Source organism: Temnothorax americanus, unplaced genomic scaffold, assembly GCF_048541705.1.
Source record: "Temnothorax americanus isolate GAGA-0224 unplaced genomic scaffold, ASM4854170v1 Scaffold3, whole genome shotgun sequence".
Taxonomy (NCBI): domain Eukaryota; kingdom Metazoa; phylum Arthropoda; class Insecta; order Hymenoptera; family Formicidae; genus Temnothorax; species Temnothorax americanus.
This window is the reverse complement of record NW_027509442.1, coordinates 6381686-6408592: the sequence shown is the minus strand read 5'-3', so window position 1 is coordinate 6408592 and position 26907 is coordinate 6381686. Positions and strand designations below refer to the sequence as shown.

Genomic DNA, 26907 nt, shown 5'->3' with positions numbered 1-26907 from the left:
AATTTACAGTTGGCTACATATTACAATATGATTTTAATAAGATATATCTAGTTTTATATACAAATGACTATTTAAAGTTGGAATATTTGATAAAGTTACGAAATTTAATCCTAGAATGTTCGACCTTTTAATAAAAGTTTGTATAATTAAAATGAATTAATAAAATATAATTAATATATATATAATGCGAAAATAATTTAAATATCAAGTATTTAAAAAAATTAGAGAGCTTAAGGTTTTCCTAAAAATAATCTAGAAAAAAACGAAAGGCTTTCATTGAAGATAATATCACACAAAGAACAGTCTCGTATTATAAGATCTTGAAGTGGTTCTCTTTTATATGTTTTACGTGGGATTAAAAATATTATAATTATTATATGTATTATCTTCTTACGAAATGATAGGATTGAAGGACTAACGACTTGGCCTTCGTTTTTGGTGCAGTTGTTAGCGGCGCCAAGCATGGCGAGGAGCAACAATAATGGTTGCGGACGCGGTTCCAAGCACACCGTCCGTCGCTGCGATGCCGCCGTCGTGTCACGTGGTAAGGCAACGTCCCAGCAGCGCGAATCGATTGTCGTCGTTAACGGAGGCAGCGTCCAGCAACGTAACAATGACGACAGCACCGGGAACAACAACGGCACCGTCACCGGAATCACCGACAGCAGCAACGCCAGCAATCATAGTCAAATAGAGGGTACGGCAGAGTAGAGTCATTTTCTTGGACGTAGACTCGGCGTACTTCAGAATTAATGTGAGTATACTCTCGCATTTAATTATATCAACCGTTTCTGTTTTATAAATTTAAATAAATTTTTGTATAATTGAATGGATCGCAAAACAAGAAAATTTAAAAGGATATACATTTTAATTCTCGCCGAGTCTTATTCAGACCTAGAAAACTACCTCAGCACTTGACGACTGTGTCATTTATTTATGTTGAAGCGATAATGACAGGCATGTCGAAAAAATGTATTTTTTAATAGTGCGATAGAACCTTTTCAACAATTCAAACTTTGTTTGAAATAAATGAAGATCTCAAACAGGTAAAGAACGGGGTCCGAACTAACTCCAAGCATCGGAGCCCGTGCGTTTATCGAAATCGTCGGTATTGCAAGGATTAATATAGAAGATATCTGCACTGCTTTATGTGTGTGTGTGTGTGTATTTGCGGGTTTTATTTAAACAGGGTTTATACATGAGAGAAAGGCTTTTCCCTTCCGCCTCTCAAGAGATCAAATACTTTAGAAAATTTGCTCTTTCAACCGCACGCTTCCTCCAGAAATTATAGCTCTTTTTCGAATGATTTGTGATTCTAAGAAGAGTAAATTATTTCTCTTTTTCTTGTGTAAGAACGGTTATATACAAAGTAAATATAAGGTATAAGCTAAAAAGTAATTATTTCTCAATTTGCAAAAGCATTATTTTATTCTTTATAATTATTCCATATTTTATAATTATCTTTTTTAAAAAATAAGTATAGCTTATTATATTATACATTACATATATACTGAAATAATAAAAGAGATAATAAAGTTAGTTAGTTGATCAAAGAAAACATATAATTGTAATGTATTAAAAAAACTATAATTTACAATGTGCGTGCATATTATTTGAAAATTCTATACGTTGTTTTGTATATTACAATATTAACATTTTACCGATCGTTTGGATCAATCTACTCGTTTTATCCACTGAACGATTAAATGGGTGGATTTATCTATTTTGCACTACGCCATTTAAAGAAGCATTATTAAAAGGAATTATAAGAGAAGGAGAAAGGAAATCTCCTCAAGAGGGCGATAAAAATTATGCTTAGTCAGGCATAGTTTGAACGGTGTTAAGACACCGAGAATAAGTTCTATGAAGGATTATTTTGTACACAATCCGATTGAGCCTTTAAATGTGATTGTCGCAAACGATTAATTAACGTAAATGTCGAACGCTTGGCACAACTATATTGTTATCACGCGAATTTACTGCAGAGCAAACGAGTGAGTAGAGCGAACAGAGAAGATGTAAAGGGGGAGAACGTGTCTCGCAGTTGTGCAAACAAATTCAGCTAATTAATCGAGAAGAGCGCGACTGTTCTACAGTTGGACGCCTACATCCGGAGTTTAGTTTCTCCTCTTTGTCGTTTTCCGTGCGTTATTAGAGCGAGAAAGAGCGAGATATTCCGCTTCTCCTTGGAAACATTAATTAAGTGGCAAGTTTACGTTCCGTCATAGACGACAGATTATACATATATATCTTATTGCTTTCTATTTTTAACTGTCGATCGCATTTATAGTTTACTCACACGCACGAGAGAAAATGAACAATAATATATGCATTTAATTTGCTTATAAATACATTGATTTTAATACATAAATGCATTAATTTTTCAACGAGCTGTTAAATGCAAATTAATGGAATTAATGGAAATTTACAGAAAACATATGGGAAACAAAATTATTGAAGCCCTTGCACAATGCCAGGCAACAGGGAATAGGAACAGAATTTTCGACGCGTTGGAATCTATTCTCTATTGCCTGTACCTGATCAATCACTAAAAGCGCCATATAAAATCAAATCACTGTGATTGGTCAGGTACAGACAATAGAGAACAGAAATCCAACGCGTCAGAAATCCTGTTATTAATCCCCGTTCCTATCGCCTGTTGCCTGGGATCGTGCAAGGGTCTTTACTGTTATTATATTATACTCATATCTTTATTAAGAGTTGTAAATAAGCTCAATATTTTGTTGCATAATGATAATGTAATGGAAAACAATATGATTGTAACACACACACACATGTAATATCGAATAAATACTTATTGTTAGTATACAATATCATGTCATACACAAGATGACATGCTATCTAAATTGCTTAACTTGATATGTAAAAATTAATAATTAAGCTTGAAATTATATAAATTTTAATTCGAAATAAATGCTCACTTAAAATTATAGAAGAACGATTCATTTTTGTCCATTTTCATCCTTGGCAAGTATTATGCAATAACATCTTTTTCTAGGCTTTAAAATCAAATTAGAATTGGATCGAAATGGATTGCTATAACAATATTTGCAACAAAATTTGAGCTTTTATTTCTGTTACTTGTCAAACATTGAAATTTCGCCGTCGTTTAGTTTGTCGATGTTTCTGTTGCAGACGAGAGGGTGAATGCATCACGCAGGATGAATTCGTGCGCGCTCTACTTCGCCCAACTGCGGGCGATGCTCGTGAGGAATCTCCTGCTGAAGAAACGCGATACGCGGAAGACGTTTATGGTATGTCCAATCTAATTTTGATATACTGATTGTTATACTGCAATTAAAAATTTCCGTCGTGGTAACAATTGGCGCTTGATTACCTTTTAGGCCGCGATCGATTATTTTTGGAATTCAACTTTAAAATGGAGACCTGTGAACACTCTTAGTCACTCGGTGTAATTTTCATTTACCTGATAATTCTCGGAGAAATGTGGTTAAATTAAAAATTGACACCTGTCTCGGGGAACAAGTCTTGGGACATGTGCCAAGTGGATATTCGTGCCATCACGAGCAGAAATGTGTTGCCAAAATCATTATTGAAGGTTTTCTTGAAGGGAGGCAATAGCTGCTTATTGAAATCAATCGAATCGAAGTGACGAACTTAAAAGCTCGTTGTCACGCCGTGAGAAATACCTTGATATTCGATCAACTTATATTTTTTATATTTGAAGCATGAAATGTGCCAAACATTCCGACACTGTTTACTGAAAGAATTGTACAACGGGAAACTATCTAGTTTAGCCCAACTAAACGCGTCTATAACAGAATTCATTTAAAAATAACTGAGATATATAAAGATTTCTATGATATATGAAATTTCTATCTTCACTTCTTGACTCTTTGACTTTGAACTTTCGATGCTTTTAAATTTCAGCTAAAAAAAGCTATCTTAAGTTTTTTTCGATTGAGTTTGATTAACAATACACGATAGATATATATGGAAAAATAAGATAGTATAAGATCAATCTAGTATAAGAGTTATATAACTTCACATTTAGAGCCTCCGTCGAATTTTCGCCGAGAATAGCTAACTTCACATTCATTAGATAATACGTAGAACTGTATAAATATAAGAGTACGACGAAAGTAAAACGACGAAAAAGAAGAGAGTGACGCGGACGTTTGCGGGAATGGCGACGACACGACTGCGTCTTGTCGCAGACTGCGTTCGCCAACTACGTTGCCAATCGGGCGTTTTTGCGTAATCGCGGTGCCAACTGGGCCAAGGGTTAGATGAAGAAGGGAAAAGGCATCTCTGTCTCGTTGAATTTCTCGTGTTTTTTTTACATAATTGTCGCGGAGCATATGAAGATGTTGCATTAATAAGTATAATTAGAAATTAGACACGTTCCGTAATTAGAAAAAGTTATAATTGTAATTTGATAAATCAAATTTACTTAAATTAAATACTTCAATTAAATTTGGAAATTTAATTAAATTATATATAATATTAATATGATCATGTACATGTATACAAATATTAATATTATACTTAACTAAAATAATGAAGAGTTTTAAAAATCATAAGTAATTCGATAGCTCAAGCATAATTTCGCTAATTACAGTTTCATATTATAGGAACGTGATTCTTTCTATAGATAAATATATTTGATTTCAAACACAAAGTAAGTTATTTTGTATCTACTTAAATCTCTCTGAAATTTGATTCGTCAAGATATATTAATTTTTAATTTATTATATATTATGTAATAGTTTTTTTTATATTAATTTTTAGATAAAATTATCTTTTATAATTTAACATTTTTAATAGTTTTTGTCAGGTCTAGGACACTCGTTATATATTTCACACATGTGTCATAAATTGATAAATTATTTAGAAGAGAGAATATATAGACTTATCTCGGTTGTTTAATAATTACCGATTTTTTAAATTTGAGATCAAATATTTACACATTTTCCGAGAACCGAAGATATATATTTCGTATATATAAATATATTAAATATTTTTTCTTTTTATAGATTAATGAATTATCTAGAAACTCCAAATGTGCTCCTTATATCTCAATTGGATGCAGTTATGCACTAAGGAACCAAGCGCATTTTCGTGATTTTTAGTTCTGTATTGCAAAGTGATCGTAAAAGTTTGTAATATGCGTTTTAAAAAAGTAAATAACACAAATTGGAATTGTATTTGAGGAAGATTATAGTTCGGTCATTGATATATGATAACGTTGGCGCAGAATTTTATTTCTAATATTTCGCGTTCTAGCAGAAAAATAAGGTTTTGGAATTGGTTCCGCATTGCAGAGCTGCATCCAATTCTCAAATAATCACATATCTTCTGAATCTGTATTCCAATATCTACAATTTGCTAGATCTGGAATGTTTGGTTATTTATTATATTGTATATATCTATAGATACGTGGCGAAAAAACCCATTTTTCACTGTTTGATACTCGTAATCACACATATTACACGTATTCATCTATAGTAATCTATACTCAAATCAGTGACAAAGTATTAGAAAGAATATTTCACTATGTTGTGGTAGGATCTACTGGGAATCTGCAAAGATTATAAATTTCCTTTATTATCAGCTTGATCTTGAGCGGAACTCTGCTTTCGTAAAAAATGTCAAGTATCATTACTGAAATAAGCTCACTTTTTGCGAGCGTTTCTCTGCTTATTATCCTTGGTCTTGAAGATAGCCGGATCAAGAACGTTAACGGGTCCGTTATTCCACAATGAAACAGACACAGACTCGGAAGGCTCGACGGTGGACGGCAACAGATGGGGCCCGATCAGAAAATACGCTTGCTCGACCCAGGTAGGCAGGGGCAACCCGGCGACGCAACACTGCCACAGTGGCAGGCCCAAATGAACCAGCATCATGCGGAAATACGTGGTAAAATTGTCAGCCAGATGGTACCAGCCGCTGCCTCGATGGAGCCAAATACTCGGCGAGTTCTGTTCCTGTTTAGAACGATATGCCAAATAGATCCTACTGTTTTCGGGCCCCGGAAAGCACTGGCCGATCTCGAAGAGTTTGCAGTCGCGCGAGTCCCCGGAAAACATGGCATCCTGCGGCTCCGCGGTGACGTTTCCCCCTTGAACCCCCGATTCTTGCGTCGATGGTCCCGCCTGCCGATCCTTGCCGACGTATCTCTTCAGCGACGAAAGACCGCCGATTTCCATACGACCTATTGAGAATTCCTCGCCTGGTATCGACATGAAATCTTCGAATTAGTGTCGGTGACGTAAAGCCATCGGTTTGAGATCAATAAGTTTTCTACACTGCTACGAGTAAAAATCCGAGAAAAGTATAAAGTACTTTTGGAACATCAAAAGTCTTTTTGAAGATTACTGGTGTCTTTTCGACGGTGTCGCTTTGATTATCATCTCTCATTATTTGGACAACTGAATTATGACTACACTGATTAATGTATCTCAGTGTACTGCAATGTTTACTTTGCCGAATGAAAGATCTAGGATTGTTGATAGCAAAATGCTGAACGCGGCAAAAGAGTCCGTGACACGCAAGCTTTAGGAGAAATCAGCAACTAATGGTTTCAGTGATTAGGAATTAATGATTTTTATCACATTATCACAATATGAAATCAAACATTCAAAGATAAATGTATATCTTCGGAAGTTTTCAAATGAACCCTAAGTCCCGAAGGCGATAACCATTTTTGCACAAAAAGGGATTACTCTTTTATTCGCAGTTTTACTTAAAAAAAAAAAAAAAAAAAAATCACAAATTATATTAAATAAATGAAATTATATCTTAAAATGTGTTGCTAACTTGGAATAATAAATATCTACAAATTTACAATAAACCTGTAATATGATGATGATAATTTATAAAATTTATAATTTACAAAATTATATGGAATATTATTTTAACAATATAAAATAAAATTTGTCTAATGGATAAAATTACATGTAATAAAAATAAAATAAAATAAAATAAAAATAGAATATAATTTTACGGGGCATATATAAATATTGAAATGGAAAAAATACAATCGATGAGAGCGAAAGGATTACGGGAGGATTACATTAAGCTGGAAATTAAAATATTCATCGAGAATACCTGCTATATCAAGATTCCACTGTAGCAGGAAACCGTCGATAGAGGCGTAAAAATTCCGAATGTCCTCGGGAAGCGTGCAGCAATGGCGTTGCTCCCAGGTAGCGATGGCGCCGGATTCGCAGCCGTTTCGCCTCTCGACTCGCACATTTCTCACGCACGGCGAGCCCTCGAGGATCTTGACCACGCCGAGGGTCAGATTCTCGTAGAAGGAATCCTCGGTGACAAGGTCCACACAGAACGACATCGTCTCGGAATTCTTACCCTCCGTCTTTTGCAAATTTATTCGTTTTTATATTGATCTGCTCTTTTCAAGATTTAACATTGCAAAATATATTTCTATTGATCTTTCTCAATCTCCAACTATTTTGTAAGCTATATTTGTACTTTTACATTAAAAAAAAAGCGAAAGAGGAATCGTAAAGAAATCGTAAAGGATAATCGAGGCAAGAATTACAATATTGTTAGCAGCATTTTATTATAGACACACAACTATATATCCAAAGTGTTTACAATTATGTCAAAGAACGAGAAAATAATCAAAGCTGTACTTTATATTTGTATAAATAATTAATATTTTACTATATTACATTTTTTTCCATGTACATACATTCCCCTCAGATCATTATACAATTTGAATTTATTCTCGTTTTTTTGTTCTACCTCTTATCATCCTCTGTTTCTTACTATACCTCTCTTATACATATAATGCCCGCTCCTTGCGGCAGATAAAAGTTAAAAGACGTGACACACACACACACACACACACACACACACACACGCGCGCGCGCGCGCGCGCGCGAGTAAATGAATGGTGCACAAGTCACAGATGGAAGCAATTACCATTTGTATGTTTATGCTATTCGGCTCACTTATTCTGCTCATTTCCTACGAAGAAGAAATATAAGGATCTCAATCACTCGCATTCGAACATTATGACGTTTTTGTAATCGACGTTACGTCGATCTGGATTACGTAATTGTATTGATACCAACGCCGAAATGGTACAAATTTTTGCACTACGATTGCATTACGACACATTACGATTCGTTCGTGACAATGTCAAAAAGATCTCTGTGAACGGTGTGAAGTTCTACCTTTCGACGGTCTAGCAATCATCAGAGTCGGTTCTTTGTTGATCGCCATGACGACGGAACGTTCGAAGCTATCAATACCCCCAAACAATGCACAGAGTGTCTCACAATTATTGTCTCGTGTACGTACATCCATAATTAATTTAAAAAATTTTATTGAAGCTTTTCGATTTTTTCTTAAGAAAGATTTAGGTTGTGTGTGTGTGTGTGTCTCAGCTTTTTACATAATCTATTTAAATATATTTAATGTCATGACAATCGAGCTTGTAAAATCAAGATTCATCCCATTGAAATGAAATTTACTTCAAAAAGCAACTATATGATATACTCATTTAATTTTTTGTATAAATTAACGTTACTAACTAAGTATAATATATCTATTATTTTAATTATTTATAAAACAAACATTTATATCTCAATATTATTAAGAAAAAGATTACAACTATAATAATTTACAAATTAACTAGAAAATTTGCAAAAAGGCAATAATTATAAAATTATCTTATATTATAATTATTAATAAGTTATCACATGCACCCTCATGTTTAAATTATCAATATAAAATTCTTTCTACTATCTCTGAGTAAAGCTTTGTGAAAAATTCTTGAAAGAAAATTGTCAATTTATCAAAAGGGAAGAACACGCAGTCGAAACGATTTGAAGTATCGTTTAGTATCGCGTTGCGAATAGTGAAATGGAACAGCAGGTGCGCGTATAGAACACGGAATAATTACGAGACACGCGGGTTCTTACCGCGCATAGAATTTATGTGTTACGTTTTCAGAGATGCAATATAAAACGAAATAGTAACTACTCTATCTTGCAGCATACTGCAAGTATTAACTGTAAAAAAATATGAGAAATATTTTATTCATTCAGTGTAAACCATGTACTTAATTATGGAGTGCCTATATTTACAAAATGTATTTTTTAAAAGATGACGAGAAATTCTCTTTGATTTTTTTTTTATATTTTTTCTGGAAGCTTTATTTTTCTCATTACCAATTAATTTTAGATTTATAAATAGTAAAGTATGTATATTTTCTTATATATATGTATTTTTAATTATTTAGTAAATAAAAAAGGATAAGGAAGAAGGGAAAGATGAAATATATATATATATATATATATATATATATATATATATATAGATACATGGTAGTTAATAGATTAATAATATTAATTTATACATATATATATAATTATTGTTAATTTATTAATTATCATCTGTCTCCACAGAGACGAGTTTAGAAGTTTATTTCTTTGAAGTCGCTATTTGATTTCTTTTACCAAAATGATACTTAGTTATTACTGTGAGTGTTACGAACGGAGAATTAACGTCTAACGATGCGTATTTATTTGATCCGAAATCAGTACCACTTGATTGCTCACAGGAGGTCGTTCTACCCCTCTATATCCTTGGAGCCTTGATCGTGGTGAAGGCCATGATACCCAACCCAAACTTTCCCGCGATGACGACGCAGAGGCATGAAGGAGATATATTCAAATTATTCAAAGGCTACAAAAACAACACGATCGCCGTGGTACCCAATTCTACGGAAACCCTCGTGAGTACTAGTCTCTAAAGATCATTGCCGACTCAATGCGTTGAATTATTGAATCAAGTACAAGTACTTTTAACATATGTATATGAATAAAATTATTATATTGTCCCGTTTTATTTTTTGTTAAAAATATTTTTAATTGCGAATTGATTTGTTTGTTCAAATAAGCTCCCTTGCTGTTTCAAGTATAATTCTGCAAAAGTTGACGTTCGAAAAAAAATCCAATTTTCATGTTTATCAATAAGAATATAAAATCTTAACTCCGTTTTTTGGAAAATCTTTTGAAACAATATTTTTTATCTAGAAATAATTAATTTTAAATTCCATTAAAAATTACATTTCTTTTTGCCACATATATATCTTCTACAATATCGTGTGTAATTTTATTTTGCCATAAATTGCTTGAAAAAATGGCCTCTCTGCCGGATATTGTGAGATTTCGCGCGTGATATAAAATTAATGATGTGTTTTCTAGAGCTTCTTAAACTACATGAATAGCCTCTGGCGCTCTATGTTGGATTATCCCGATAAGCTTCCCTTAAACTTTATGGTGTTCGACACGAAGGATGATCTTCAAGCAGCGTACTGGAGAGATCCTTACAGCGTACCCCTAGCAGTTATCTTCGAGGACCCCCTGCCAATATCACAGCGTCTTATGTAAGATAATTAATTTTTACAAGTTTATAGCTCAGTTATTAGTTTTTTTTTTTATTAATACATGGAACCTTTTTTTATTGTTTAGATATGAAATTAGGACGAATCCTTCGTATACCTTGCCCGTATCGCCAACCGAATTGTATTCTGCTCCGATCAGTTGTCGAAAGAATAAGACCGGGCACTGGATGGGCGACATTTTATCGATAAAAACCGGGGAATCCTGTCCCGTCAATAATTACTTGCATTCCGGCTTCTTGGCCTTGCAGATGATAATGGATATCACAAAGATAAGAGTGAGTTTTTCCTTTTACTTTAATAAATGTCTACTAATTTTATTTGTGAGTCACGTTTTTTGCTTGATAAGAACATAAGTCTGATCTGGAAATTAAATTTAGGGATTGAGCCTGATGTTACTTTTTGCAGTTAGATATGGGAAATTCCGACGTGCCGATACCGGATATTAAACTCATAATGTTTCCCAAGGAAGCGTATACCGCTGGTGAGTAGTCTTACCAGAAATTTGTAAATTTACTTATTTCTGCAGTACACGCCACGTTTACTGTGTTAACGATTATATTATTTCCTTAGACTGGATGTTGGCCTTCAGAGTTGTTATTCCGCTTTACATGGTCTTAGCGCTCTCGCAGTTTGTCACCTATCTTCTGATCTTAATAGTCGGCGAGAAGGAAAATAAGATTAAAGAGGGAATGAAGATGATGGGCTTAAACGATTCCGTGTTTTGGTAAGATCATAAATTTGTAAATAACTGTCGAATATCGATTTTTAGCCCCAACGATATAACTCCTAAATTAACTTCTTTAATTTATGTCAAGTGTTCTTAATAATGTTCTCTCACAGCGTTATATATTTCTTTTCTTTCTCTCATAGGTTGTCTTGGTTCATCATCTACAGCATTTTCGTCTTTTTGCTTTCTGCCGTCGGAGTGGTGTTACTCTTCACACTCCAAATGTTTCAACACACGCACTTTTTACCGATATTCCTTTTGGTTGTTCTATACAGTTTCTCCGTGATTATGTTTGCCTTTATGATCACGCCATTCTTCGACAAGTCGCGCGTAAGTAATTCTTGACATATACAGGATTCTTCTTCATATATTTTACTTTTAATGAAATATTTATACCTAAAATTTTTTTTAATTTTGTTCTAAAATGCAATTTTTTTGACAATTTTTACAATTATATATGTATCTAAATATTCTTAGATTAACAAAAAAACAGCAGTATAAATATTATATTATTTGTCTATTACTTCTTTAATCAATAAAGATTATATTATTACTAAAAATATATTTTTACTTGTTTCAGACGGCTGGTGTTTTGGGTAATTTTGCTGTCACGATACTGAGCTTGATGTATTTCATCCAAGTATTCGTACGTGATTCGAGCTCAGTCACATACTGGTTCGTTTCTTTGATCAGCCCAGCCGCCGTCGCCTTGGCAATGGATAAGGTAAGTCTCGAAGTACTCTGTGATGACAATTTATCCTATCGGGATTTAGATTTAATGATTTAATCTTTTACACAATTTTGAAACAAATTGACAATAATAGTAATGGTTTATTTAATTTTTTACAAAAGACTATAAAATATGTAATTTCTATAATTTTTTTAAGAACATTAAACAATTCACACATTTTCTATTATTAAATAAATGTTTTACTTGATATTTTTATAAACGATTTAACAAGGAGAGACTTACAAGTGTTTTTATAATTGCGACAATGTGGATTTCTGATGTATATCATGTATTTTAAAAAGCTTGGCACTGTGTTACCTAGGCTCTAGTGCTGGATCTGCAAGGTGAGGGAGTCAATTTCGACAATCTCTGGTCCGGCCCAGGGATACCTTTCGGTGGCAGCCTCATCATGATGACTTTGGATATCTTTCTGTATGGCTATCTGGCCTATTATCTCGATTCCGTGATACCAAGTACGTTTGTTTTAATTTTGTTCGCAATTTACCGCAATGCTATTATATTGTTTCACACAAAAATATTCTAATTTTTTGCTAAGAGTACAAGAATATTCTTACATTCAAATAATTCTTGGAAACAATTTATTTGCGTGGATAGAACTTAATGTAAAGATCGATTTCTAGGTGAACATGGAACTAAGAGGCCCCCTTGGTTTTGTTTTTTACGTGGATATTGGTGTTCAAAGAAGGTTCAAAGGGTGAGTTTTTAAGAGTATATAACAAATATTAAATAAAACCATAAATCTCTCATTATAATATATTACACACATATACATATATCGGATAACTCTATTCTTTTTTTTATAGAATTATTATAAAATTTTTTTACTGAGATATACCATTTTATTGATGTACGAATCATTTGAAATATTTTAAAATAATATAAAAAAGTCCAAGAAACTTTATAAAAACATGTGGGAGATATTCTAAAGTATCTAAAAAGTTTTCTTGTTAATTGACTCACTCTTTTGTCCTTTTAACAATAAGACATTAGTTGTTGATAAGTTCTGGGTGATACTTGCAGGTACCGTCATCGAACGGCGAGTCGAACTCGTTCATTCCGGGCGAGGAGGCAAATCGCGACGTGGAGCCGGTGGTGCGCGAGATGAAGGGCCGCGAAGCGATCAGGATAGCCGACCTCTACAAATCGTTTCACAAGTGCCGGCGTCCGGAGATCAAGGCGGTAAACGGCATCAATCTAACTATCTACGAGGGACAGATCACCGCCATTCTCGGTCACAACGGCGCTGGCAAGACCACCCTCTTCAACATCCTCACGGGCTTGACCGCACCTACATCCGGCACCGCCCTCATATTCGGTTACGATGTGCGCGATTCCAATGACATGCGGGCGATACGCAGCATGACCGGGGTTTGTCCGCAACACGACATTCTTTTTGATTTGCTGACGCCGCGCGAACACCTCGAGTTCTTTGCCGCAGTGCGTGGCATTTCACGCTCGATGATACGACATGAGGTATGTACTTATGTAGTCAACCAAAAACATTTATAGATTTCATATTTATTATATTGATTTATATATATTACTTTGCATAGTAGTGTGTATTAATTAATGAAAGTCAGCATTTTTATTTGTTAGACAGAATAAAAATCGATAAAGATTATGTGTTTGATCTTTAGGTGAAGAAAACCCTGAAAGACATCGATCTAGTTGAGAAAGCGGACACCTTCGCGCGATACCTAAGCGGTGGACAGAAGAGAAAGCTATCTGTGGGAATCGCTATCATCGGCGATCCCAAAATTATTATCCTCGACGAGCCTACCGCTGGGGTGGACCCTTACTCGAGGAGACAGTTGTGGTCCCTTCTGCAGTCGAGGCGGCACGGAAAAGTGATTTTGTTGACAACTCACTTCATGGACGAGGCGGATATACTCGCCGACAGGAAAGCAGTAATCAGCAAGGGAAAGCTCAGGTGTTGCGGCAGCTCCCTATTTTTAAAGAACAAATTCGGCATTGGATACCATTTAACGTAAGGATGTTCTACTAGTATTTATCTTTGTATTACATTGATAGAAAACTGAGTTTATGAAATTAAAATTTTGATATTTTAAATTCTCGATTTGAAAAAAACTTACGGAAAAGAAATATTTTCTTGTTTAGCGTTTATTTATTTTAAATAGTTTGATGTAAAAATAATTTAATTCTTTATAGTATAGAAACGGTACAAAAAATTCGACGTCACACTTTATTGGAGCTTATTATTACAAAGAGAATTACAAAGAATATATAATTTTCCGTCAAAAATAAAATAATTTCAAACATTTAATGAATATTATTTTACAATTATAGATTAGTCCTAGAGGGTAATGCCAGGGAACATGCTATCAATCGATTAGTAATGACACACGTGGGCAAAGCAGAGAAGGCGAGACGTCACGGTCGGGAATTGAGCTTCATTCTACCTCATAACTCCGTAGAAAACTTCGCACCCCTTTTCTCCGCTATCGAGAACGAGATCAAGACTCGTTCTGCCAGGCTTGGCATTAGCAGCTATGGCGTGTCAATGACCACCCTGGAGGAGGTATTCTTGCATCTGGAAAAAGACGAGGAGACCGAGTGCACAATGGATAACCTGTCGAAGAAGATGGTACGCAATCGCGCGCTTAGCCGGTCGCTTTCGTTACAGTCCAAGAGTACATCGTATCAGAGCTTACAGAACGAGGGGGTAACTGTACAGGCCGACAGCCAAGGAAAAGGTGTGTGGATCATTTCTTCTCATACGTTCCGTCTCCAAAGCTTTTGCAATTTCGAAGAAAGCGATTTTTCCTAAAATAAATAAACGCATGATTTTGTTAGTTACCTAATTATTAATTAATATTAAATATCAGTATTACCGTAATATGTTGTTTAACTATTAGTTACTAGTTTAGTAATATTATATGGAATTATTTAGCGAACGATTTGCCGGACGGTGTCCATAATGATCGAAATCCACCTGTGCTCGGTCTCGGCCTAGATCCCATCAAGATTCGGCCTAACTTCTTTCAAATTCTCTACGCCATGCTACGTATAAGAGTGCTCAGACTTTTTAGGAACCTCCAACTGCTGTATTTCACGATCATCATGCCGCTGGCTCTGATAGCGCTCGGTCTCTACCTGAACAGCATCCGGACGGTCGATTTCAGGATGGAATCGCTAAAACTTGATAGCCGTAAGTGATCGCAACTTATACAAAATAGGAGATAGTTGCTCGGTTCTTTTTTTTTTATTCGCATTTAGTTTATTTTCAACAAGTATTGTAAATCATCAGTTCTTTAAAGAGCGACGTTCCCAAATCGTTTTAATTTAGAAGATTGTTTTATAAATATATTTTTCTAAAAAGATAGGATTATTACATATTTAAGTACGCGTTTATAAATTTACGAATATGGACGACTAAAATTATTTATCTAGATTTGATTTTTTTTAAATTATTTAGTTAACATATGTAATATATAACATATAATATATCTTGATATCACTGAATTAAAGATTGTTGCCACAAATCAATCAGAATGAATTTATTGGCAAGAGTATGTAAAAATTTATTTTATAGGACAAATTATGTTTATTTTAGAAAATCAAATGAAATCAATTATGGAATGCTTTTTTTCTCTTAGGTACATACAACGAAACCGAAATTGTCTATCTAAATAATACCGATCACGACATTACCAAGTTGATAGACAGCATAGCTCAAGACGCCAAGCACATCGAGGAATACGATGGCAATTTCGCGAATTTAATGAATATCGCACCGCATATAGCCGCCTTCAATATTAACGATTATAGTTTGCCGCGACTCAATCTGACCGTCACATACAACGATACGATGCAACATTCTCTTCCAATATTGATAAACATTCTTTCGAACGCTTATTATAGGTGAGTTTATCTGTGGCTGTAGAAAAAATAAAAAAGGTTCAGTGGTTTTGAACCATTTAAAGGACAAGAGTTTTTTAAAGATACAAGTTATTCAAAGTGTTACATTTTGTTGCAAAATATTTTGAAAAATATAAAATCACAAAAATGTTAATATTGTAAATATTAACATACTTGATATTAAGAATCACACAAATTTATTTCTTTAAACATTTTTAATTTGTATATGAAACAAAATAGATTGCAATTTAATTGGATATAAATCTGCCTCAAATTGAGTAACATTATTATGAATTTTAAATTTTTATTTAGATTGATTTCGGGAAAGAACGAAGCTACGCCAATCGAAGTCAAAACACACCCCTTCCAACAAACGTCGCAACCCCAACAGTTTAATGTCGGTGCGGCCAGCTGTGCTATACTTCTCGGCATGGTTTTCATATTATTGCCGATTACTTTAGCGGTGGACATGGTATATGATCGCGAGGTAAGAATTTTGCTTTCCTAATTATAGATTACACAGGTCATGTTTCAGCTTCTATTTTCTCGCAAAAATGTTTTGTTCAATTAGAATTTTTATACTGTAATATTTAGCATTAAGCATCTTTACAATACTAACAATATTAAAAGTTAAACAAAATAATGTGATTTTTATTTGAAATAGAAATCGAGTTTTTTTGTCGGTTTCAAGCTAATTCTTGATATTTTATATTTGTTTAAATAAACTTTTCTGATCTAAAATCGATTGTAAAACTTACAGTTAGCAAACATAATGTTAAAATGTAATGTATGGAGAAACTTTTTTTCAGGGAGATTCTATACATACAAATTTACACATATAAATATTTTTTCAGATCAAAGCGAAGAATCAACTTCGCGTGAATGGCCTGTCGTTCTCCATGTACTTTCTTAGCTACTTCATTGTACTAGCCGGCCTGATGATTTTCATCTGCCTGTGCATTCTCGGCATCATATTCCTTTTCGACGTGCCTTCGCTACGGGAAATACCGGCCGTCATCACCCTCGGCATTCTCATCATGCTCTACTGCCCATCGTCCATCGTCTTCTGTACATGTCTCAGTTACATCTTCGACAAGTTGGACTCCGCGCAAAGCATGTTGCCGAACATCGCGACCTTCTTCGGGATGCTACCGTTCATACTCGTTATGATCCTCGATATGCAAGGACTCGGTAAATAGTAATCGGTGTACTGAGATTATCTTATTTTTTTCAGTGGAATTGCGATTGAAAGGCACCTTTCTCGCAAGCTTTTGATTTCAACGTCTAATTCGCGATGTTAATCATGGAATGAGACCATTCATATATCTTTTCTTTTTTATTCTCTGTATTTTTACTAATATTGTTTCCAATACGGGAATAGCCAAATTTGGTTTTAGAAAGCGTCTGCTACAAATTTTATTGATAAAATCAGTAAAAATATAACAGAATTTGGTAACAAAATATAAATTGCAAATTAACTGCAAAAATTAAGTAGTATCTGCTGTTTCGTAACCATTTAAATGATATGTTCCATTGAAATGTTAACGAAATGACAGATTCTGTTCGGTTTCTGCCAACAATTTGCTGCCAGATTATATCGGCAGACTTTGCTAGCAACACATGAGTTTAATGCAGACACAGATGATGCCGGATCTGAACAAATCTACTGTCAATCTATTGTTATATTGCGGGCAGTTTGCTTACTAGGAAGCTTCAAAAGCCTTTGATTTCGAATGACAATTTCTAACTTGCGACGTTGTCGATTCATGGAACTGTTTATGTTTTTCCTTTTTATCTTTATTTGAAATTTTGGGATTACAAGCTTTATAATTGTTTTTCTTGATACTTGATACATTTACCAAGATTGATAACACCAAAATTACAAAATTATCTGTCATGATACGATCTGTTGCTCAAGGTGGGACAGCTTCATTCGCGTTGCACGTGGCCTTTTCCCTATTGAACAGCATGTACGTGCCATATGCGGCGGTGTACTACGTAGATCGCGTTCATTTGATGTGCTCCATCAACGCCGCCTGCCACTATCTCGTTATGTCTGATTACCTCACTATGGAAATCATATTGTTGGCTTTTGGTGCGCTGGTGCAATGCCCGGTTTGGTTCTTCGTGCTAGTCTTGCTGGACATCAACAAGAGCGGCGGCAATGTCAGCGATATGTTCAAACGTTTCCTGGTCAGCACAAATTTAAGTTATTACTTAAAATGTTTACTGCTAACCGTAGACCTATTTTTTATGTACAAAACTTCATGTACAAAACATATAAAGTTGGATATTGTTAAGCACGGTATTCGTGCTCATATTTTGCATTGCGATTTAAATTATTCGAGTGTCTTATAGAAAAAAGGTATATTTCTTAATTTTTTTTGTTTTTCTAATTTACTCGTCGATTTCTTTATTTGATTATAATATAAAAATGATTTATGAGATAACTTAATATATAGTATCTTGCGCAAAATATATAATTATACATTTCTGTTTTATAATTTTTTGTTATTTAATTAAAATTGCATAATTATATATATATATTTGCTTATTTAATTGCTTATTTAATAAATAAATATTGCAAATTTTTCATATAATTTAAGGTATACATTCTAGCCATTTGTTTATGAGCAAATAGTCAATTTTAAATCTATTAAAACCTACTAAAAATATCTGAAGTTTTGTTTGTAATACAAGATGTCTCATCTTTTTTATCCTTGTAGCGTGATGGCGATACTGTTCGTGAGGAAATTATGGAAAATTCAGATATTGGCGAACACGAGGACACGGATGTGAAAAATGAGCGGCAAAAGGTTTTCAATTTTGTCGTTTCGCCAGCCCTAGCTCAAGAACCGCCGTTAGTATTGCTTCAGGTAAGTTAGTATAAATTAAATTATTATCCATTATAGGTACATATAATATGAATAGTAAAGCAGATAGGCAAGTTTGTCAATGAGAAATTCTGCTAAAATATCTAGATACTTTGCAAGCTTTTATTCGATCGAAATTATGTCAATATTGATCCTAATTAAATCTGCATCTATGTACAAAAATATTAGCCAGAGATGTATTATCCCTGTATTCAAATATCTTAATGCATATAATAAAATTAGTCACACACAGTTCGTTTTAATTAACAAGCAATTGATTCGATCTTTTTTTCACCGCGATGCAATGTTATTTTTGTCAGTGCAATTTTATTCTATTTCACGCGTCATGAAACGCACGATTATAGAACCTGCGAAAGGAGTATCGACCAAAGGAGTCAGGATCGTCCTGCTGCTCGAAGCGCGAGGAGGAGCGGAAGATCGCCGTGCGAAATCTCTCGTTGGCGGTGGAACCGGGCGAAGTGCTGGGCCTGCTGGGCCACAACGGCGCCGGCAAGACTACGACGATGAAAATCATCATCGCCGAGGAGGTACCAACGAAGGGCAAGGTGCAGATCAGCGGCCACAACATCAACACCCACATGTCGGATGCTTTCCGGCAGATGGGTTATTGTCCCCAACACGACGCTCAATGGAAAAACATCACCGTAAGAGAGCATCTGGAATGCTACGCCGCGATTCGCGGGGTTCCATGGAGTGATGTCGATAGGTGCGATTTTTCAATATTTATCTAATCTATCTAAGAAAACATGTAATTCATTCTTCAGGAATTAATAATTAACTTGTATATAAACAATTGAATTATTATAAACTTAAAAAAAATTCTGTTTGGCATCAAAGTTCTATTATGACGTCAAAAATTACTGTAACACTATTAATTAATCTTAAGATATACTTGCTTTTTTATGTGTGGCGATTTGTTTCTCGATTTATAAATCAATAAGTACCAGCTAACATAGTTGATAGGATATCATTCGGTTTTAATTGCTATACATGTTTTTCTTCGTATTTCATAGATATAACTGTTTAGTTCATTTTATTGATTGTTTCAGAATCGTGGATCTATATTTGTCCGAGCTACAGATTCATGAACACGCCGACAAGCAGAGTCAAGAATGTTCCGGCGGAACTAGAAGAAAACTTAGTTTCGCGATGGCAATGGTCGGAGGACCCAAGGTGATTCTCATGGACGAACCGAGTACGGGGATGGACCCCAGGTCGAAAAGATTCCTATGGGACACGATTCTCGCTAGTTTTCAGGTGAGAGCACCACACCGCTATATGTTAAAAAGTTATTCTCCTTACAATTATCTTATCTAATACATTTTTCAAACGATCATATATTTTTTACAAGATTCCTAATTCCTATAAAAAACTAGATGAAAATATATAATATAAAATCAGCGCAAATAAACAGTAAATAGAGAGAAGGATGGATAATAAAATGATAACAAGATAATTATCAAAATAAATCAATATACAATCAGTAATTTATAATTAAAAGATTAAAGATTTTGCATATTCGAGTATAAAATACATATTAAAGACTTTTTTTCTAAAGATCTCTTTAATACTTTAATTAATAGGGCGGCAGGGGAGTTATATTAACTACCCACTCCATGGAAGAAGCCGACGCGCTGTGTTCAAGAGTCGGCATAATGGTGAAGGGTGAACTGAGATGCATCGGTTCGACTCAGCACTTAAAGAATCTCTACGGTGCTGGCTACACCCTAGAAATGAAGCTGCAGGGCGGCGACTGCACACCGACGACACCCTCCGGCGACAGGATCGCCGGTTTAAAGGAATTCGTTGCCGGCCTCTTCTCCGACGCCACTCTGGAAGAGAGCTTCGCTGACCGGTTAGTTTTTGCCGTGCCCCAACACGCAGTGACCTCGCTAGCTGATTGCTTCACACAATTGGAGAAAGGTGAGAAGATGGTTTAAAGGGATTGAAGAATTTCTTCAGAGTATTCAATAATCGATCTGTCATGGTTCTAAAAAAACACAAAAATCTAAAGATATTTATCTAACAAAAACGAGAAACATTAGATAATATTAGAACTAAAAGATAAGAAATATAAAAAAAGTAGTTTTATTATTTTTGCTGGTTTCTATGTCTAGAACGTTTCAATTTGGATATCTTTAATATGAAATTTTTCAGTTGCAGCAATTTCAAATGTCGCGTCTTAATTTTTAGTAGTAAATGGACAATTTTTAATTTCCAAGGTTTTTAACTTGAAAACAATTAGCGATAAAATAAAAAAAAAATAAAACTAGAGTTTATATAGAGCTCTTTGACTGTGAGAGATATTTAATGACTTAAAATTAGAATTTCAAAATCTTCGACTAAGGAATTTAAAACTTTAACTTTGTAAAAGAAAGTTTTCGTAACTTTTCGAAAATTTTTGTTTGCAGCCAAGCTCGAACTGGATATAGAAGAGTACAGCTTTAGTCAAACTACCCTGGAACAGGTGTTCCTCAAATTCTCGCATTAGGGCATTTCCCTGGAATGACGTTGTACCGTCGTTACGTGATAATCGGTGATAGACTCGCGATCAGTGTGCGCGGAAGAACTGTTAATCTGCGGAAAAAATGTACTCAAAATATGACAGATGTTTTTAATTGCTTGGTTTCCGGAATTTGTGAAGCAATTTCCATTGTTTTCGCTAACAAATTATGTGATTGCGCTTGTTACAAGACGTCGCAGATAACGGAACAGTGAATATAACAGTTATATCTAACGATTCTAGTGTTGTATTACAAAGGAATAGCAAAGAGACACATCATCTTGTGCTTTCAAATCCTTGAAGGGACAATGAAGAAACGATCAGGTAGAATGATGGGAAAAGAGGAGTTGAGTGGATAATCTTGTCAGCTTTAGTTGACGTGTTGCATCAAGGTGACAAGCCGTTCGGGAGCTTGATGAAGAAGTGATTAATCGAGAAGGAATATGATGAACAACAAGGAACAATTATCGAAGAATCGTAGCATTTAAGATGGCGAGACGAAGAATCATTTAATTGTTCCAAAGTATTGAGAAAGCAATTAGGAAATTATAGAACAATGAAGAAACAGTTGTGTTGTGTTAAAAAAAAAGACTAAGTGAAATTCTAGACTGTTAAAGCAAGAATGAAGAAAACGTAAAGCGATGGAGGGATAGCCAACCAATCGTCTCACCGTTGTACGTTCGACAGCAGTATTAAGATGATAGAAAACTAGGGATGACAAAATGATGGCGAGCAGATAAATAGCTATCAAAGCCTAGAGGGCTTTGAGGGAGTGTTAAAGTAACTAGTCGCTTTGTAGCTCCAAATTGACGGGATGATGAAGGGACGAGGGAACTATGAGGGAACACAACACACAAAAGTTAGTCACTAGTCCTAGCCTGCAATTTCGAAGGAGCATTAAGTCCTAAATTGTCTTGCAGCTTTACCAAAGAAGAAACGGAATAGTAAGACGAAACTTTAAAGAAACACTAAAATTCTTTAATTTCGAGATTAAAGAAAAAAGATAGAGAATTTCACATTCGCTATTAAGCTGGTAAAAATCATCTCGTTGCTGCAAAATTAGCGATCGAGAAACGACGAGGAAAAATAATCCATTAGTTCCAACATGGAATGCTAAGGAGCATCGGGATAAATCAATTCAAATCGAGGAAATGATTGGAGGACGATGGAACGTGAAGTTAATTCTTCAGATGGTGCTTGAAGAAGATGTTGAAGCGACAGATCGCCTTCGGATTACCGAAGGAATGACGATCAATAGAATTGTGAAACAGTTAGGAACAAATAGGAATCTAATATAATAGTGTCTTTCCTTTAGGAGAACGTCAAGGTGACAGGGTGAACGAGGGAGAGACGTTGACGGTGGCGTTACTCGTGCTAGTGAGCGCAATCGTCCTTCGGGAAAGAAAACTCTCTCTCTATACAGTTTTGTGTATTTATTCTATAAATAGTATCGCGGGGGTACGTATTACGGAGATATAGTCGTGATTTGAGCACGAGCTTCCTCTTAACGGTGGAGTATCGTTGTTCCCAAAGCTGAGCTCTACGCTCGATATTTCCCACGAAGTTTTTATCCGACGTCTCTATCTCTCTCATCGGCATCGTTTCATCCCGTAACGTCGCGTTCGAGAGGTGGATCCTCCACTGTCCGGAGATCGACGTCCGAGGGTGAATGTCGGGTGTGAGCGCAGCGATGCGCGAGGAATGAACGTCCTCGGTGGCGTAGATTCGAGATTACGTACTGATAGTTTACTTCGTAATTGAAACCTTATCGATAGATCTCGTACCGATATTGCACTGGAATTGGAGCGCACGTCCCGTTGTTTTCGGGGCAGGACGGCTCGTTCGCGGTAACTGCAAATCGATAGACCGGCTCGAGAAGATGACAACTTGCGAGATTTCAGTTATCGGCTAGTCACATTATTACATGCCAGTAAATCGCACTATAAATCTTATTTTATTGTCCTAATTAAGGCTTTAATCGACTGTTTTTATTGTATTTCTTTACCTATTGTAGTATTATTTTACCTGCAACCTTGCGCGATTGTTGACTGCAGAAAATAGGTAATCCAAAGAAAGTTTAATGAAAATTTAAAAACTCTTGTGGTATATTAAAATTCAGCGATTTCTTAGTATTTTTTTTTTTTTTAATTTCTTTATATTTCTTCTAATGGAATTAAATAATTTATAAGGCGTACACGGTCAATACATTTCTATCAAGCATTAAAATAAATTTTTAGTAAATATTTGTACATAATATTAGATTCTATAGCAACAATTTATTTTAGAAAAAGGAAAAAAAGGATTATTTTTCTATTACTTGCAAGAAACACAGTATAATACTAAGATAATGATTTTGAGAATAAAGATAATAAGAACTAATCAAAATTTAATCCATTTTCTTGATGAGTCCCTGGATTTAAAAAAAGCTTGATTTTACGAAATAAATATAACGATTTCTTCTCGACTTTCTGTATTCAACTGCCATAAAGGAGCGCAGACAGTATTATCATATAAGTACTTTTTAAGATAAAGTTACAAATAGACACATTTGTCGAGGTGCAAGAGAAAAGATTTAGAAATAATATGGGATTTTTCAAATTGCCTACTTTTTGAGCCGAGCTATATCGAAGCTGCGCCGACGTGAGTCCTATTGGGCTGGATGCATCGAATTACGAGGAGTGTTCGAGAAGTAGCTTTCATCGCGGATATATAATTACCGCAAATGTACTGATTACTTAAATCTTTCGGTCAGGAAATTTTAGGCGAACTTTCGAATTTTTAGCACGACGCAACGTTGTCGAATCTCGACATTTAATATTTGTGTTTATATCATAATTCCCGAGAAATCGAGGAAAAATGCTTCCTGAAAGAGGTGAGGTGGGAGACGAGACGAGAAAGATATCAGAGTCGTCGCGGTTGCAATTTAGATAAAAAGATTTTGAATTAAGAGAAATATTGCGCGACTGGTCAATTCTGTCGACTGATGCTGCGACATTCCGCGTATACCGTGATCGGCAGATCGGAACGATGTTTTTATTCTCTTTTGATATGCGAAGAGATTAACGTGCCTTGGGTTCAGTATATATTATATATATTATATAACTCGAAGAAGCCAAGAAATGTTAAATTGTCGGCTGCAGCGTCATATGCTGCTCGCGAGAGTGGAGTGCGATTGTTCTTGGAGAGCGCTACGAAGCGATCTCCGCAGTGATCGCTCTTCTGTCCTGTTACTTTTCTTCCGACACTCCCGCAAACGCGATCGTTTTCCGAAACCCGGCCGCGAGAAGCGTCGTATTATTTCTCGAACACCTCTCGCATTTTCTACACACGTAATTAAGAATACCCCCAGGGAGGGCCGTAGTCGTAAAGAGAAGAAGAAAAAAATACGCAAGAATGACACGGCTTGTAGTCTCGAGCGCAACAACTATAGAACGTTTTTCTTGTGTGATAACAATCGTACGGACACTCTTTACCGTTAAACATCGATTGAATAATACAGCGAACGATTCCGAGAGAAAAAAAAAACAATCGCAGGTTGGAAGATACTGTTAATATTGTAGGTTTAACTCTTTGCACACGGCAATCCTGTTTTACACATCATTGTCCTTCCCAATTGAAGGAAGATCTTGTAAAAAGAAATTTGAGAGAAAAATAAAAATTTAGTTAATAAAAAATAAGTTACCTTCTTCTCTTCTGTAACTAATTAAATGTTTCGTGAAAAGAATTCGTATGATAATTATATATAATTTTATTGTATATGTATAAATTTTTTATCCAATCTCGTGGTATGTTTCGTCAATTTGTATTTATCTTGTATTTATCATTCGAGTGTAAAGAGTTAAGTCAGTTTTCTGTCGAGAATAATTTCTCATATTTTAGTCGACATAAGGGAGGGAGAACTGATCAACATTAAGCAATATATAAGAAATTGAAGTAGATACGAATATGTAATTGAAGACGTGAATGGTAAAGGGCGTCAATTAAAACGCGATCGATCTTCCGATCAGATCGGAAAAGTATCTTAGTCCCTTCCATAAACAAATTATTTGTGAGATGTACCCGAATTGATTTATATATTGTTTACAAATATATGTTGTACAGACAGTCCCAAGTTCACTGATTTTTCCTTTAACGACACTTAATAAGTAATATAATCTCTTGAAAAATTTCGGTTTAATTTTTCTTCAAACGAAAATTTAATAAAAACACCATCCTACCGTCTTAATCTTTTTATCTTCGCAATCTTATGCCTTGTGACATCTTTACTGATCAAGGAGAAAAGTTTGAATTTTTCAAATAGTGTCACATAGTAACAAAGGAAATCAGTTTAAAAAAACGATTTTATACATACTTATATTTACGTGTTTTTTATAAAAAAAAAGAGAAGAAGAGATGCGCAGTGAATTTGGAACAGCTTGTATATAATGTTATTAATAATTAATAATTGTCAGCATAGAATAACTTGGAAGGGAAGCATTCCCGCAACACGTGTATATAAACTTTCTTGGTCCTATAAAGAAAAAAGAGAAGTAATATGCTTTTTATACAAATATCATTCACCGTAATTTTAGAATTCCGCTTTTATTGATTTACGAGAAATGATCGGGGATGATAAATATTTCTTATCATCCAATTTTTCAAATAACATAGTCGAACTGAATAAACTTTATCTAACATCAAACTATAAAATGATTGAGTTGTTTCTCTCTCTCTCTCTCTTTCTCTCTGTCACAAGATAGTATCTAAATTTATGTGATCAGATACTTATCGCAAAATTTTCAATATTTTTGCAATTTGCGTTATTTTTATTATATTTCTATTTCATAAAGATAACGCACACTTAAAATTAAAACGTAAGAATTATTTTTTCAATTTTTACATAAATTTTAATTTTGGTAATTGATACAATATTCCAAGTATTTCTTAGTATTTGTTAATATTCGAAAATAGCAATGATAAATGATTTATTTAAGGTTTATATAATTCCCTGTGACTATCGCCTCAAAACAAATTCTTAAATTCCCCTTTGATTATCTGTCAATCTGTCACACGGTTAAAAACTGTTATTATAATAGCTTTAAAGCATAATTTATTTCCATTATTTATTATTATTGTTTAGTAATTTATTGTTGTAATTGATTCGTTTAATCCCTCGAATTAAGTTACTATTTAATTAATTATTTAATCTAATATAACATATTTCTGAAAGATGTAATTTGCATACATAAATAAAGCTTTGTATGCAACGGTTTTACGTTTAATTATCAGGAAAGGAAGAAGTATCGTGTGATCGAGAATCGAAAAGTTTCTGTTAAAACTGCATTTATTATTATTCCTACGAAAAAGTAAACAAATTTAAAAAACGACGCAAATTTATATGCTGCAAATTCGAATTTTTGATCTTCAGAAATTAACAATTTGTAAAATTATTTGGATTTCCTGCTACTGATGTTTCTTCCTATTACTCTGTACTTATAGTACCTATCATTTCGCATTCTTCATGAACAATTAATTCGGAATAATCTTTAGTTCCTTCTCTGCTGTATAATGAAACATATAGTAACTAAATTTACTATAAAATTTTAGTTTTTATTAAAAAGTTATTTACAAATTCGTTCATGGAACAATCGAAAAAAGAATAGAAAAGAATTAGATTATTTTCAAATCGATGCCTAATTTTGAATTTCAGGAAGTCTGCAGATTAAATTTTTGTCGATTTTTATTTTC

General features: G+C 34.4%; 2 protein-coding genes across 2 annotated transcripts; one reads left to right on the top strand and one right to left on the bottom strand.

Annotated features, from left to right (window-relative positions):
- The first annotated feature begins 613 nt into the window (after positions 1-613).
- On the top strand, positions 614-25285 carry LOC143900218 (cholesterol transporter ABCA5). The gene is made up of 24 exons (XM_077411302.1): positions 614-754; positions 3157-3275; positions 9581-9754; positions 10227-10408; positions 10494-10701; positions 10832-10907; positions 10997-11150; positions 11297-11483; positions 11734-11877; positions 12206-12356; positions 12525-12598; positions 12925-13377; positions 13542-13891; positions 14212-14618; positions 14816-15073; positions 15522-15786; positions 16096-16270; positions 16638-16974; positions 17702-17976; positions 18510-18659; positions 19022-19383; positions 19727-19934; positions 20261-20600; positions 21089-25285. Exons 2-24 carry the CDS (start codon positions 3183-3185, stop codon positions 21166-21168), a joined length of 5103 nt encoding a protein of 1700 aa, XP_077267428.1. The 5' UTR covers positions 614-754; positions 3157-3182; the 3' UTR covers positions 21169-25285.
- On the bottom strand, positions 5288-7364 carry LOC143900414 (tubulin polyglutamylase complex subunit 2). Its single transcript, XM_077411731.1, has 2 exons — positions 7096-7364; positions 5288-6217 (listed from the first exon to the last, which is right to left on the bottom strand). The coding sequence occupies exons 1-2, from the start codon at positions 7337-7339 to the stop codon at positions 5658-5660; spliced, it is 804 nt and encodes a 267-aa protein (XP_077267857.1). The 5' UTR covers positions 7340-7364; the 3' UTR covers positions 5288-5657.
- Positions 25286-26907: the final 1622 nt, after the last annotated feature.

Excerpts from the sequence above, each read along its gene's own strand:
- LOC143900218 (XM_077411302.1), top strand. The coding sequence starts at position 3,183 with ATGAATTCGTGCGCGCTCTACTTCGCCCAACTGCGGGCGATGCTCGTG. Across the intron at positions 10,409-10,493 it reads CCAATATCACAGCGTCTTAT|ATATGAAATTAGGACGAATC; the intron begins GTAAGATAATTA and ends TTTATTGTTTAG. Across the intron at positions 11,151-11,296 it reads TTAAACGATTCCGTGTTTTG|GTTGTCTTGGTTCATCATCT; the intron begins GTAAGATCATAA and ends TTTCTCTCATAG.
- LOC143900414 (XM_077411731.1), bottom strand. The coding sequence starts at position 7,339 with ATGTCGTTCTGTGTGGACCTTGTCACCGAGGATTCCTTCTACGAGAAT. Across the intron at positions 6,218-7,095 it reads GTGGAATCTTGATATAGCAG|GCGAGGAATTCTCAATAGGT; the intron begins GTATTCTCGATG and ends TGTCGATACCAG.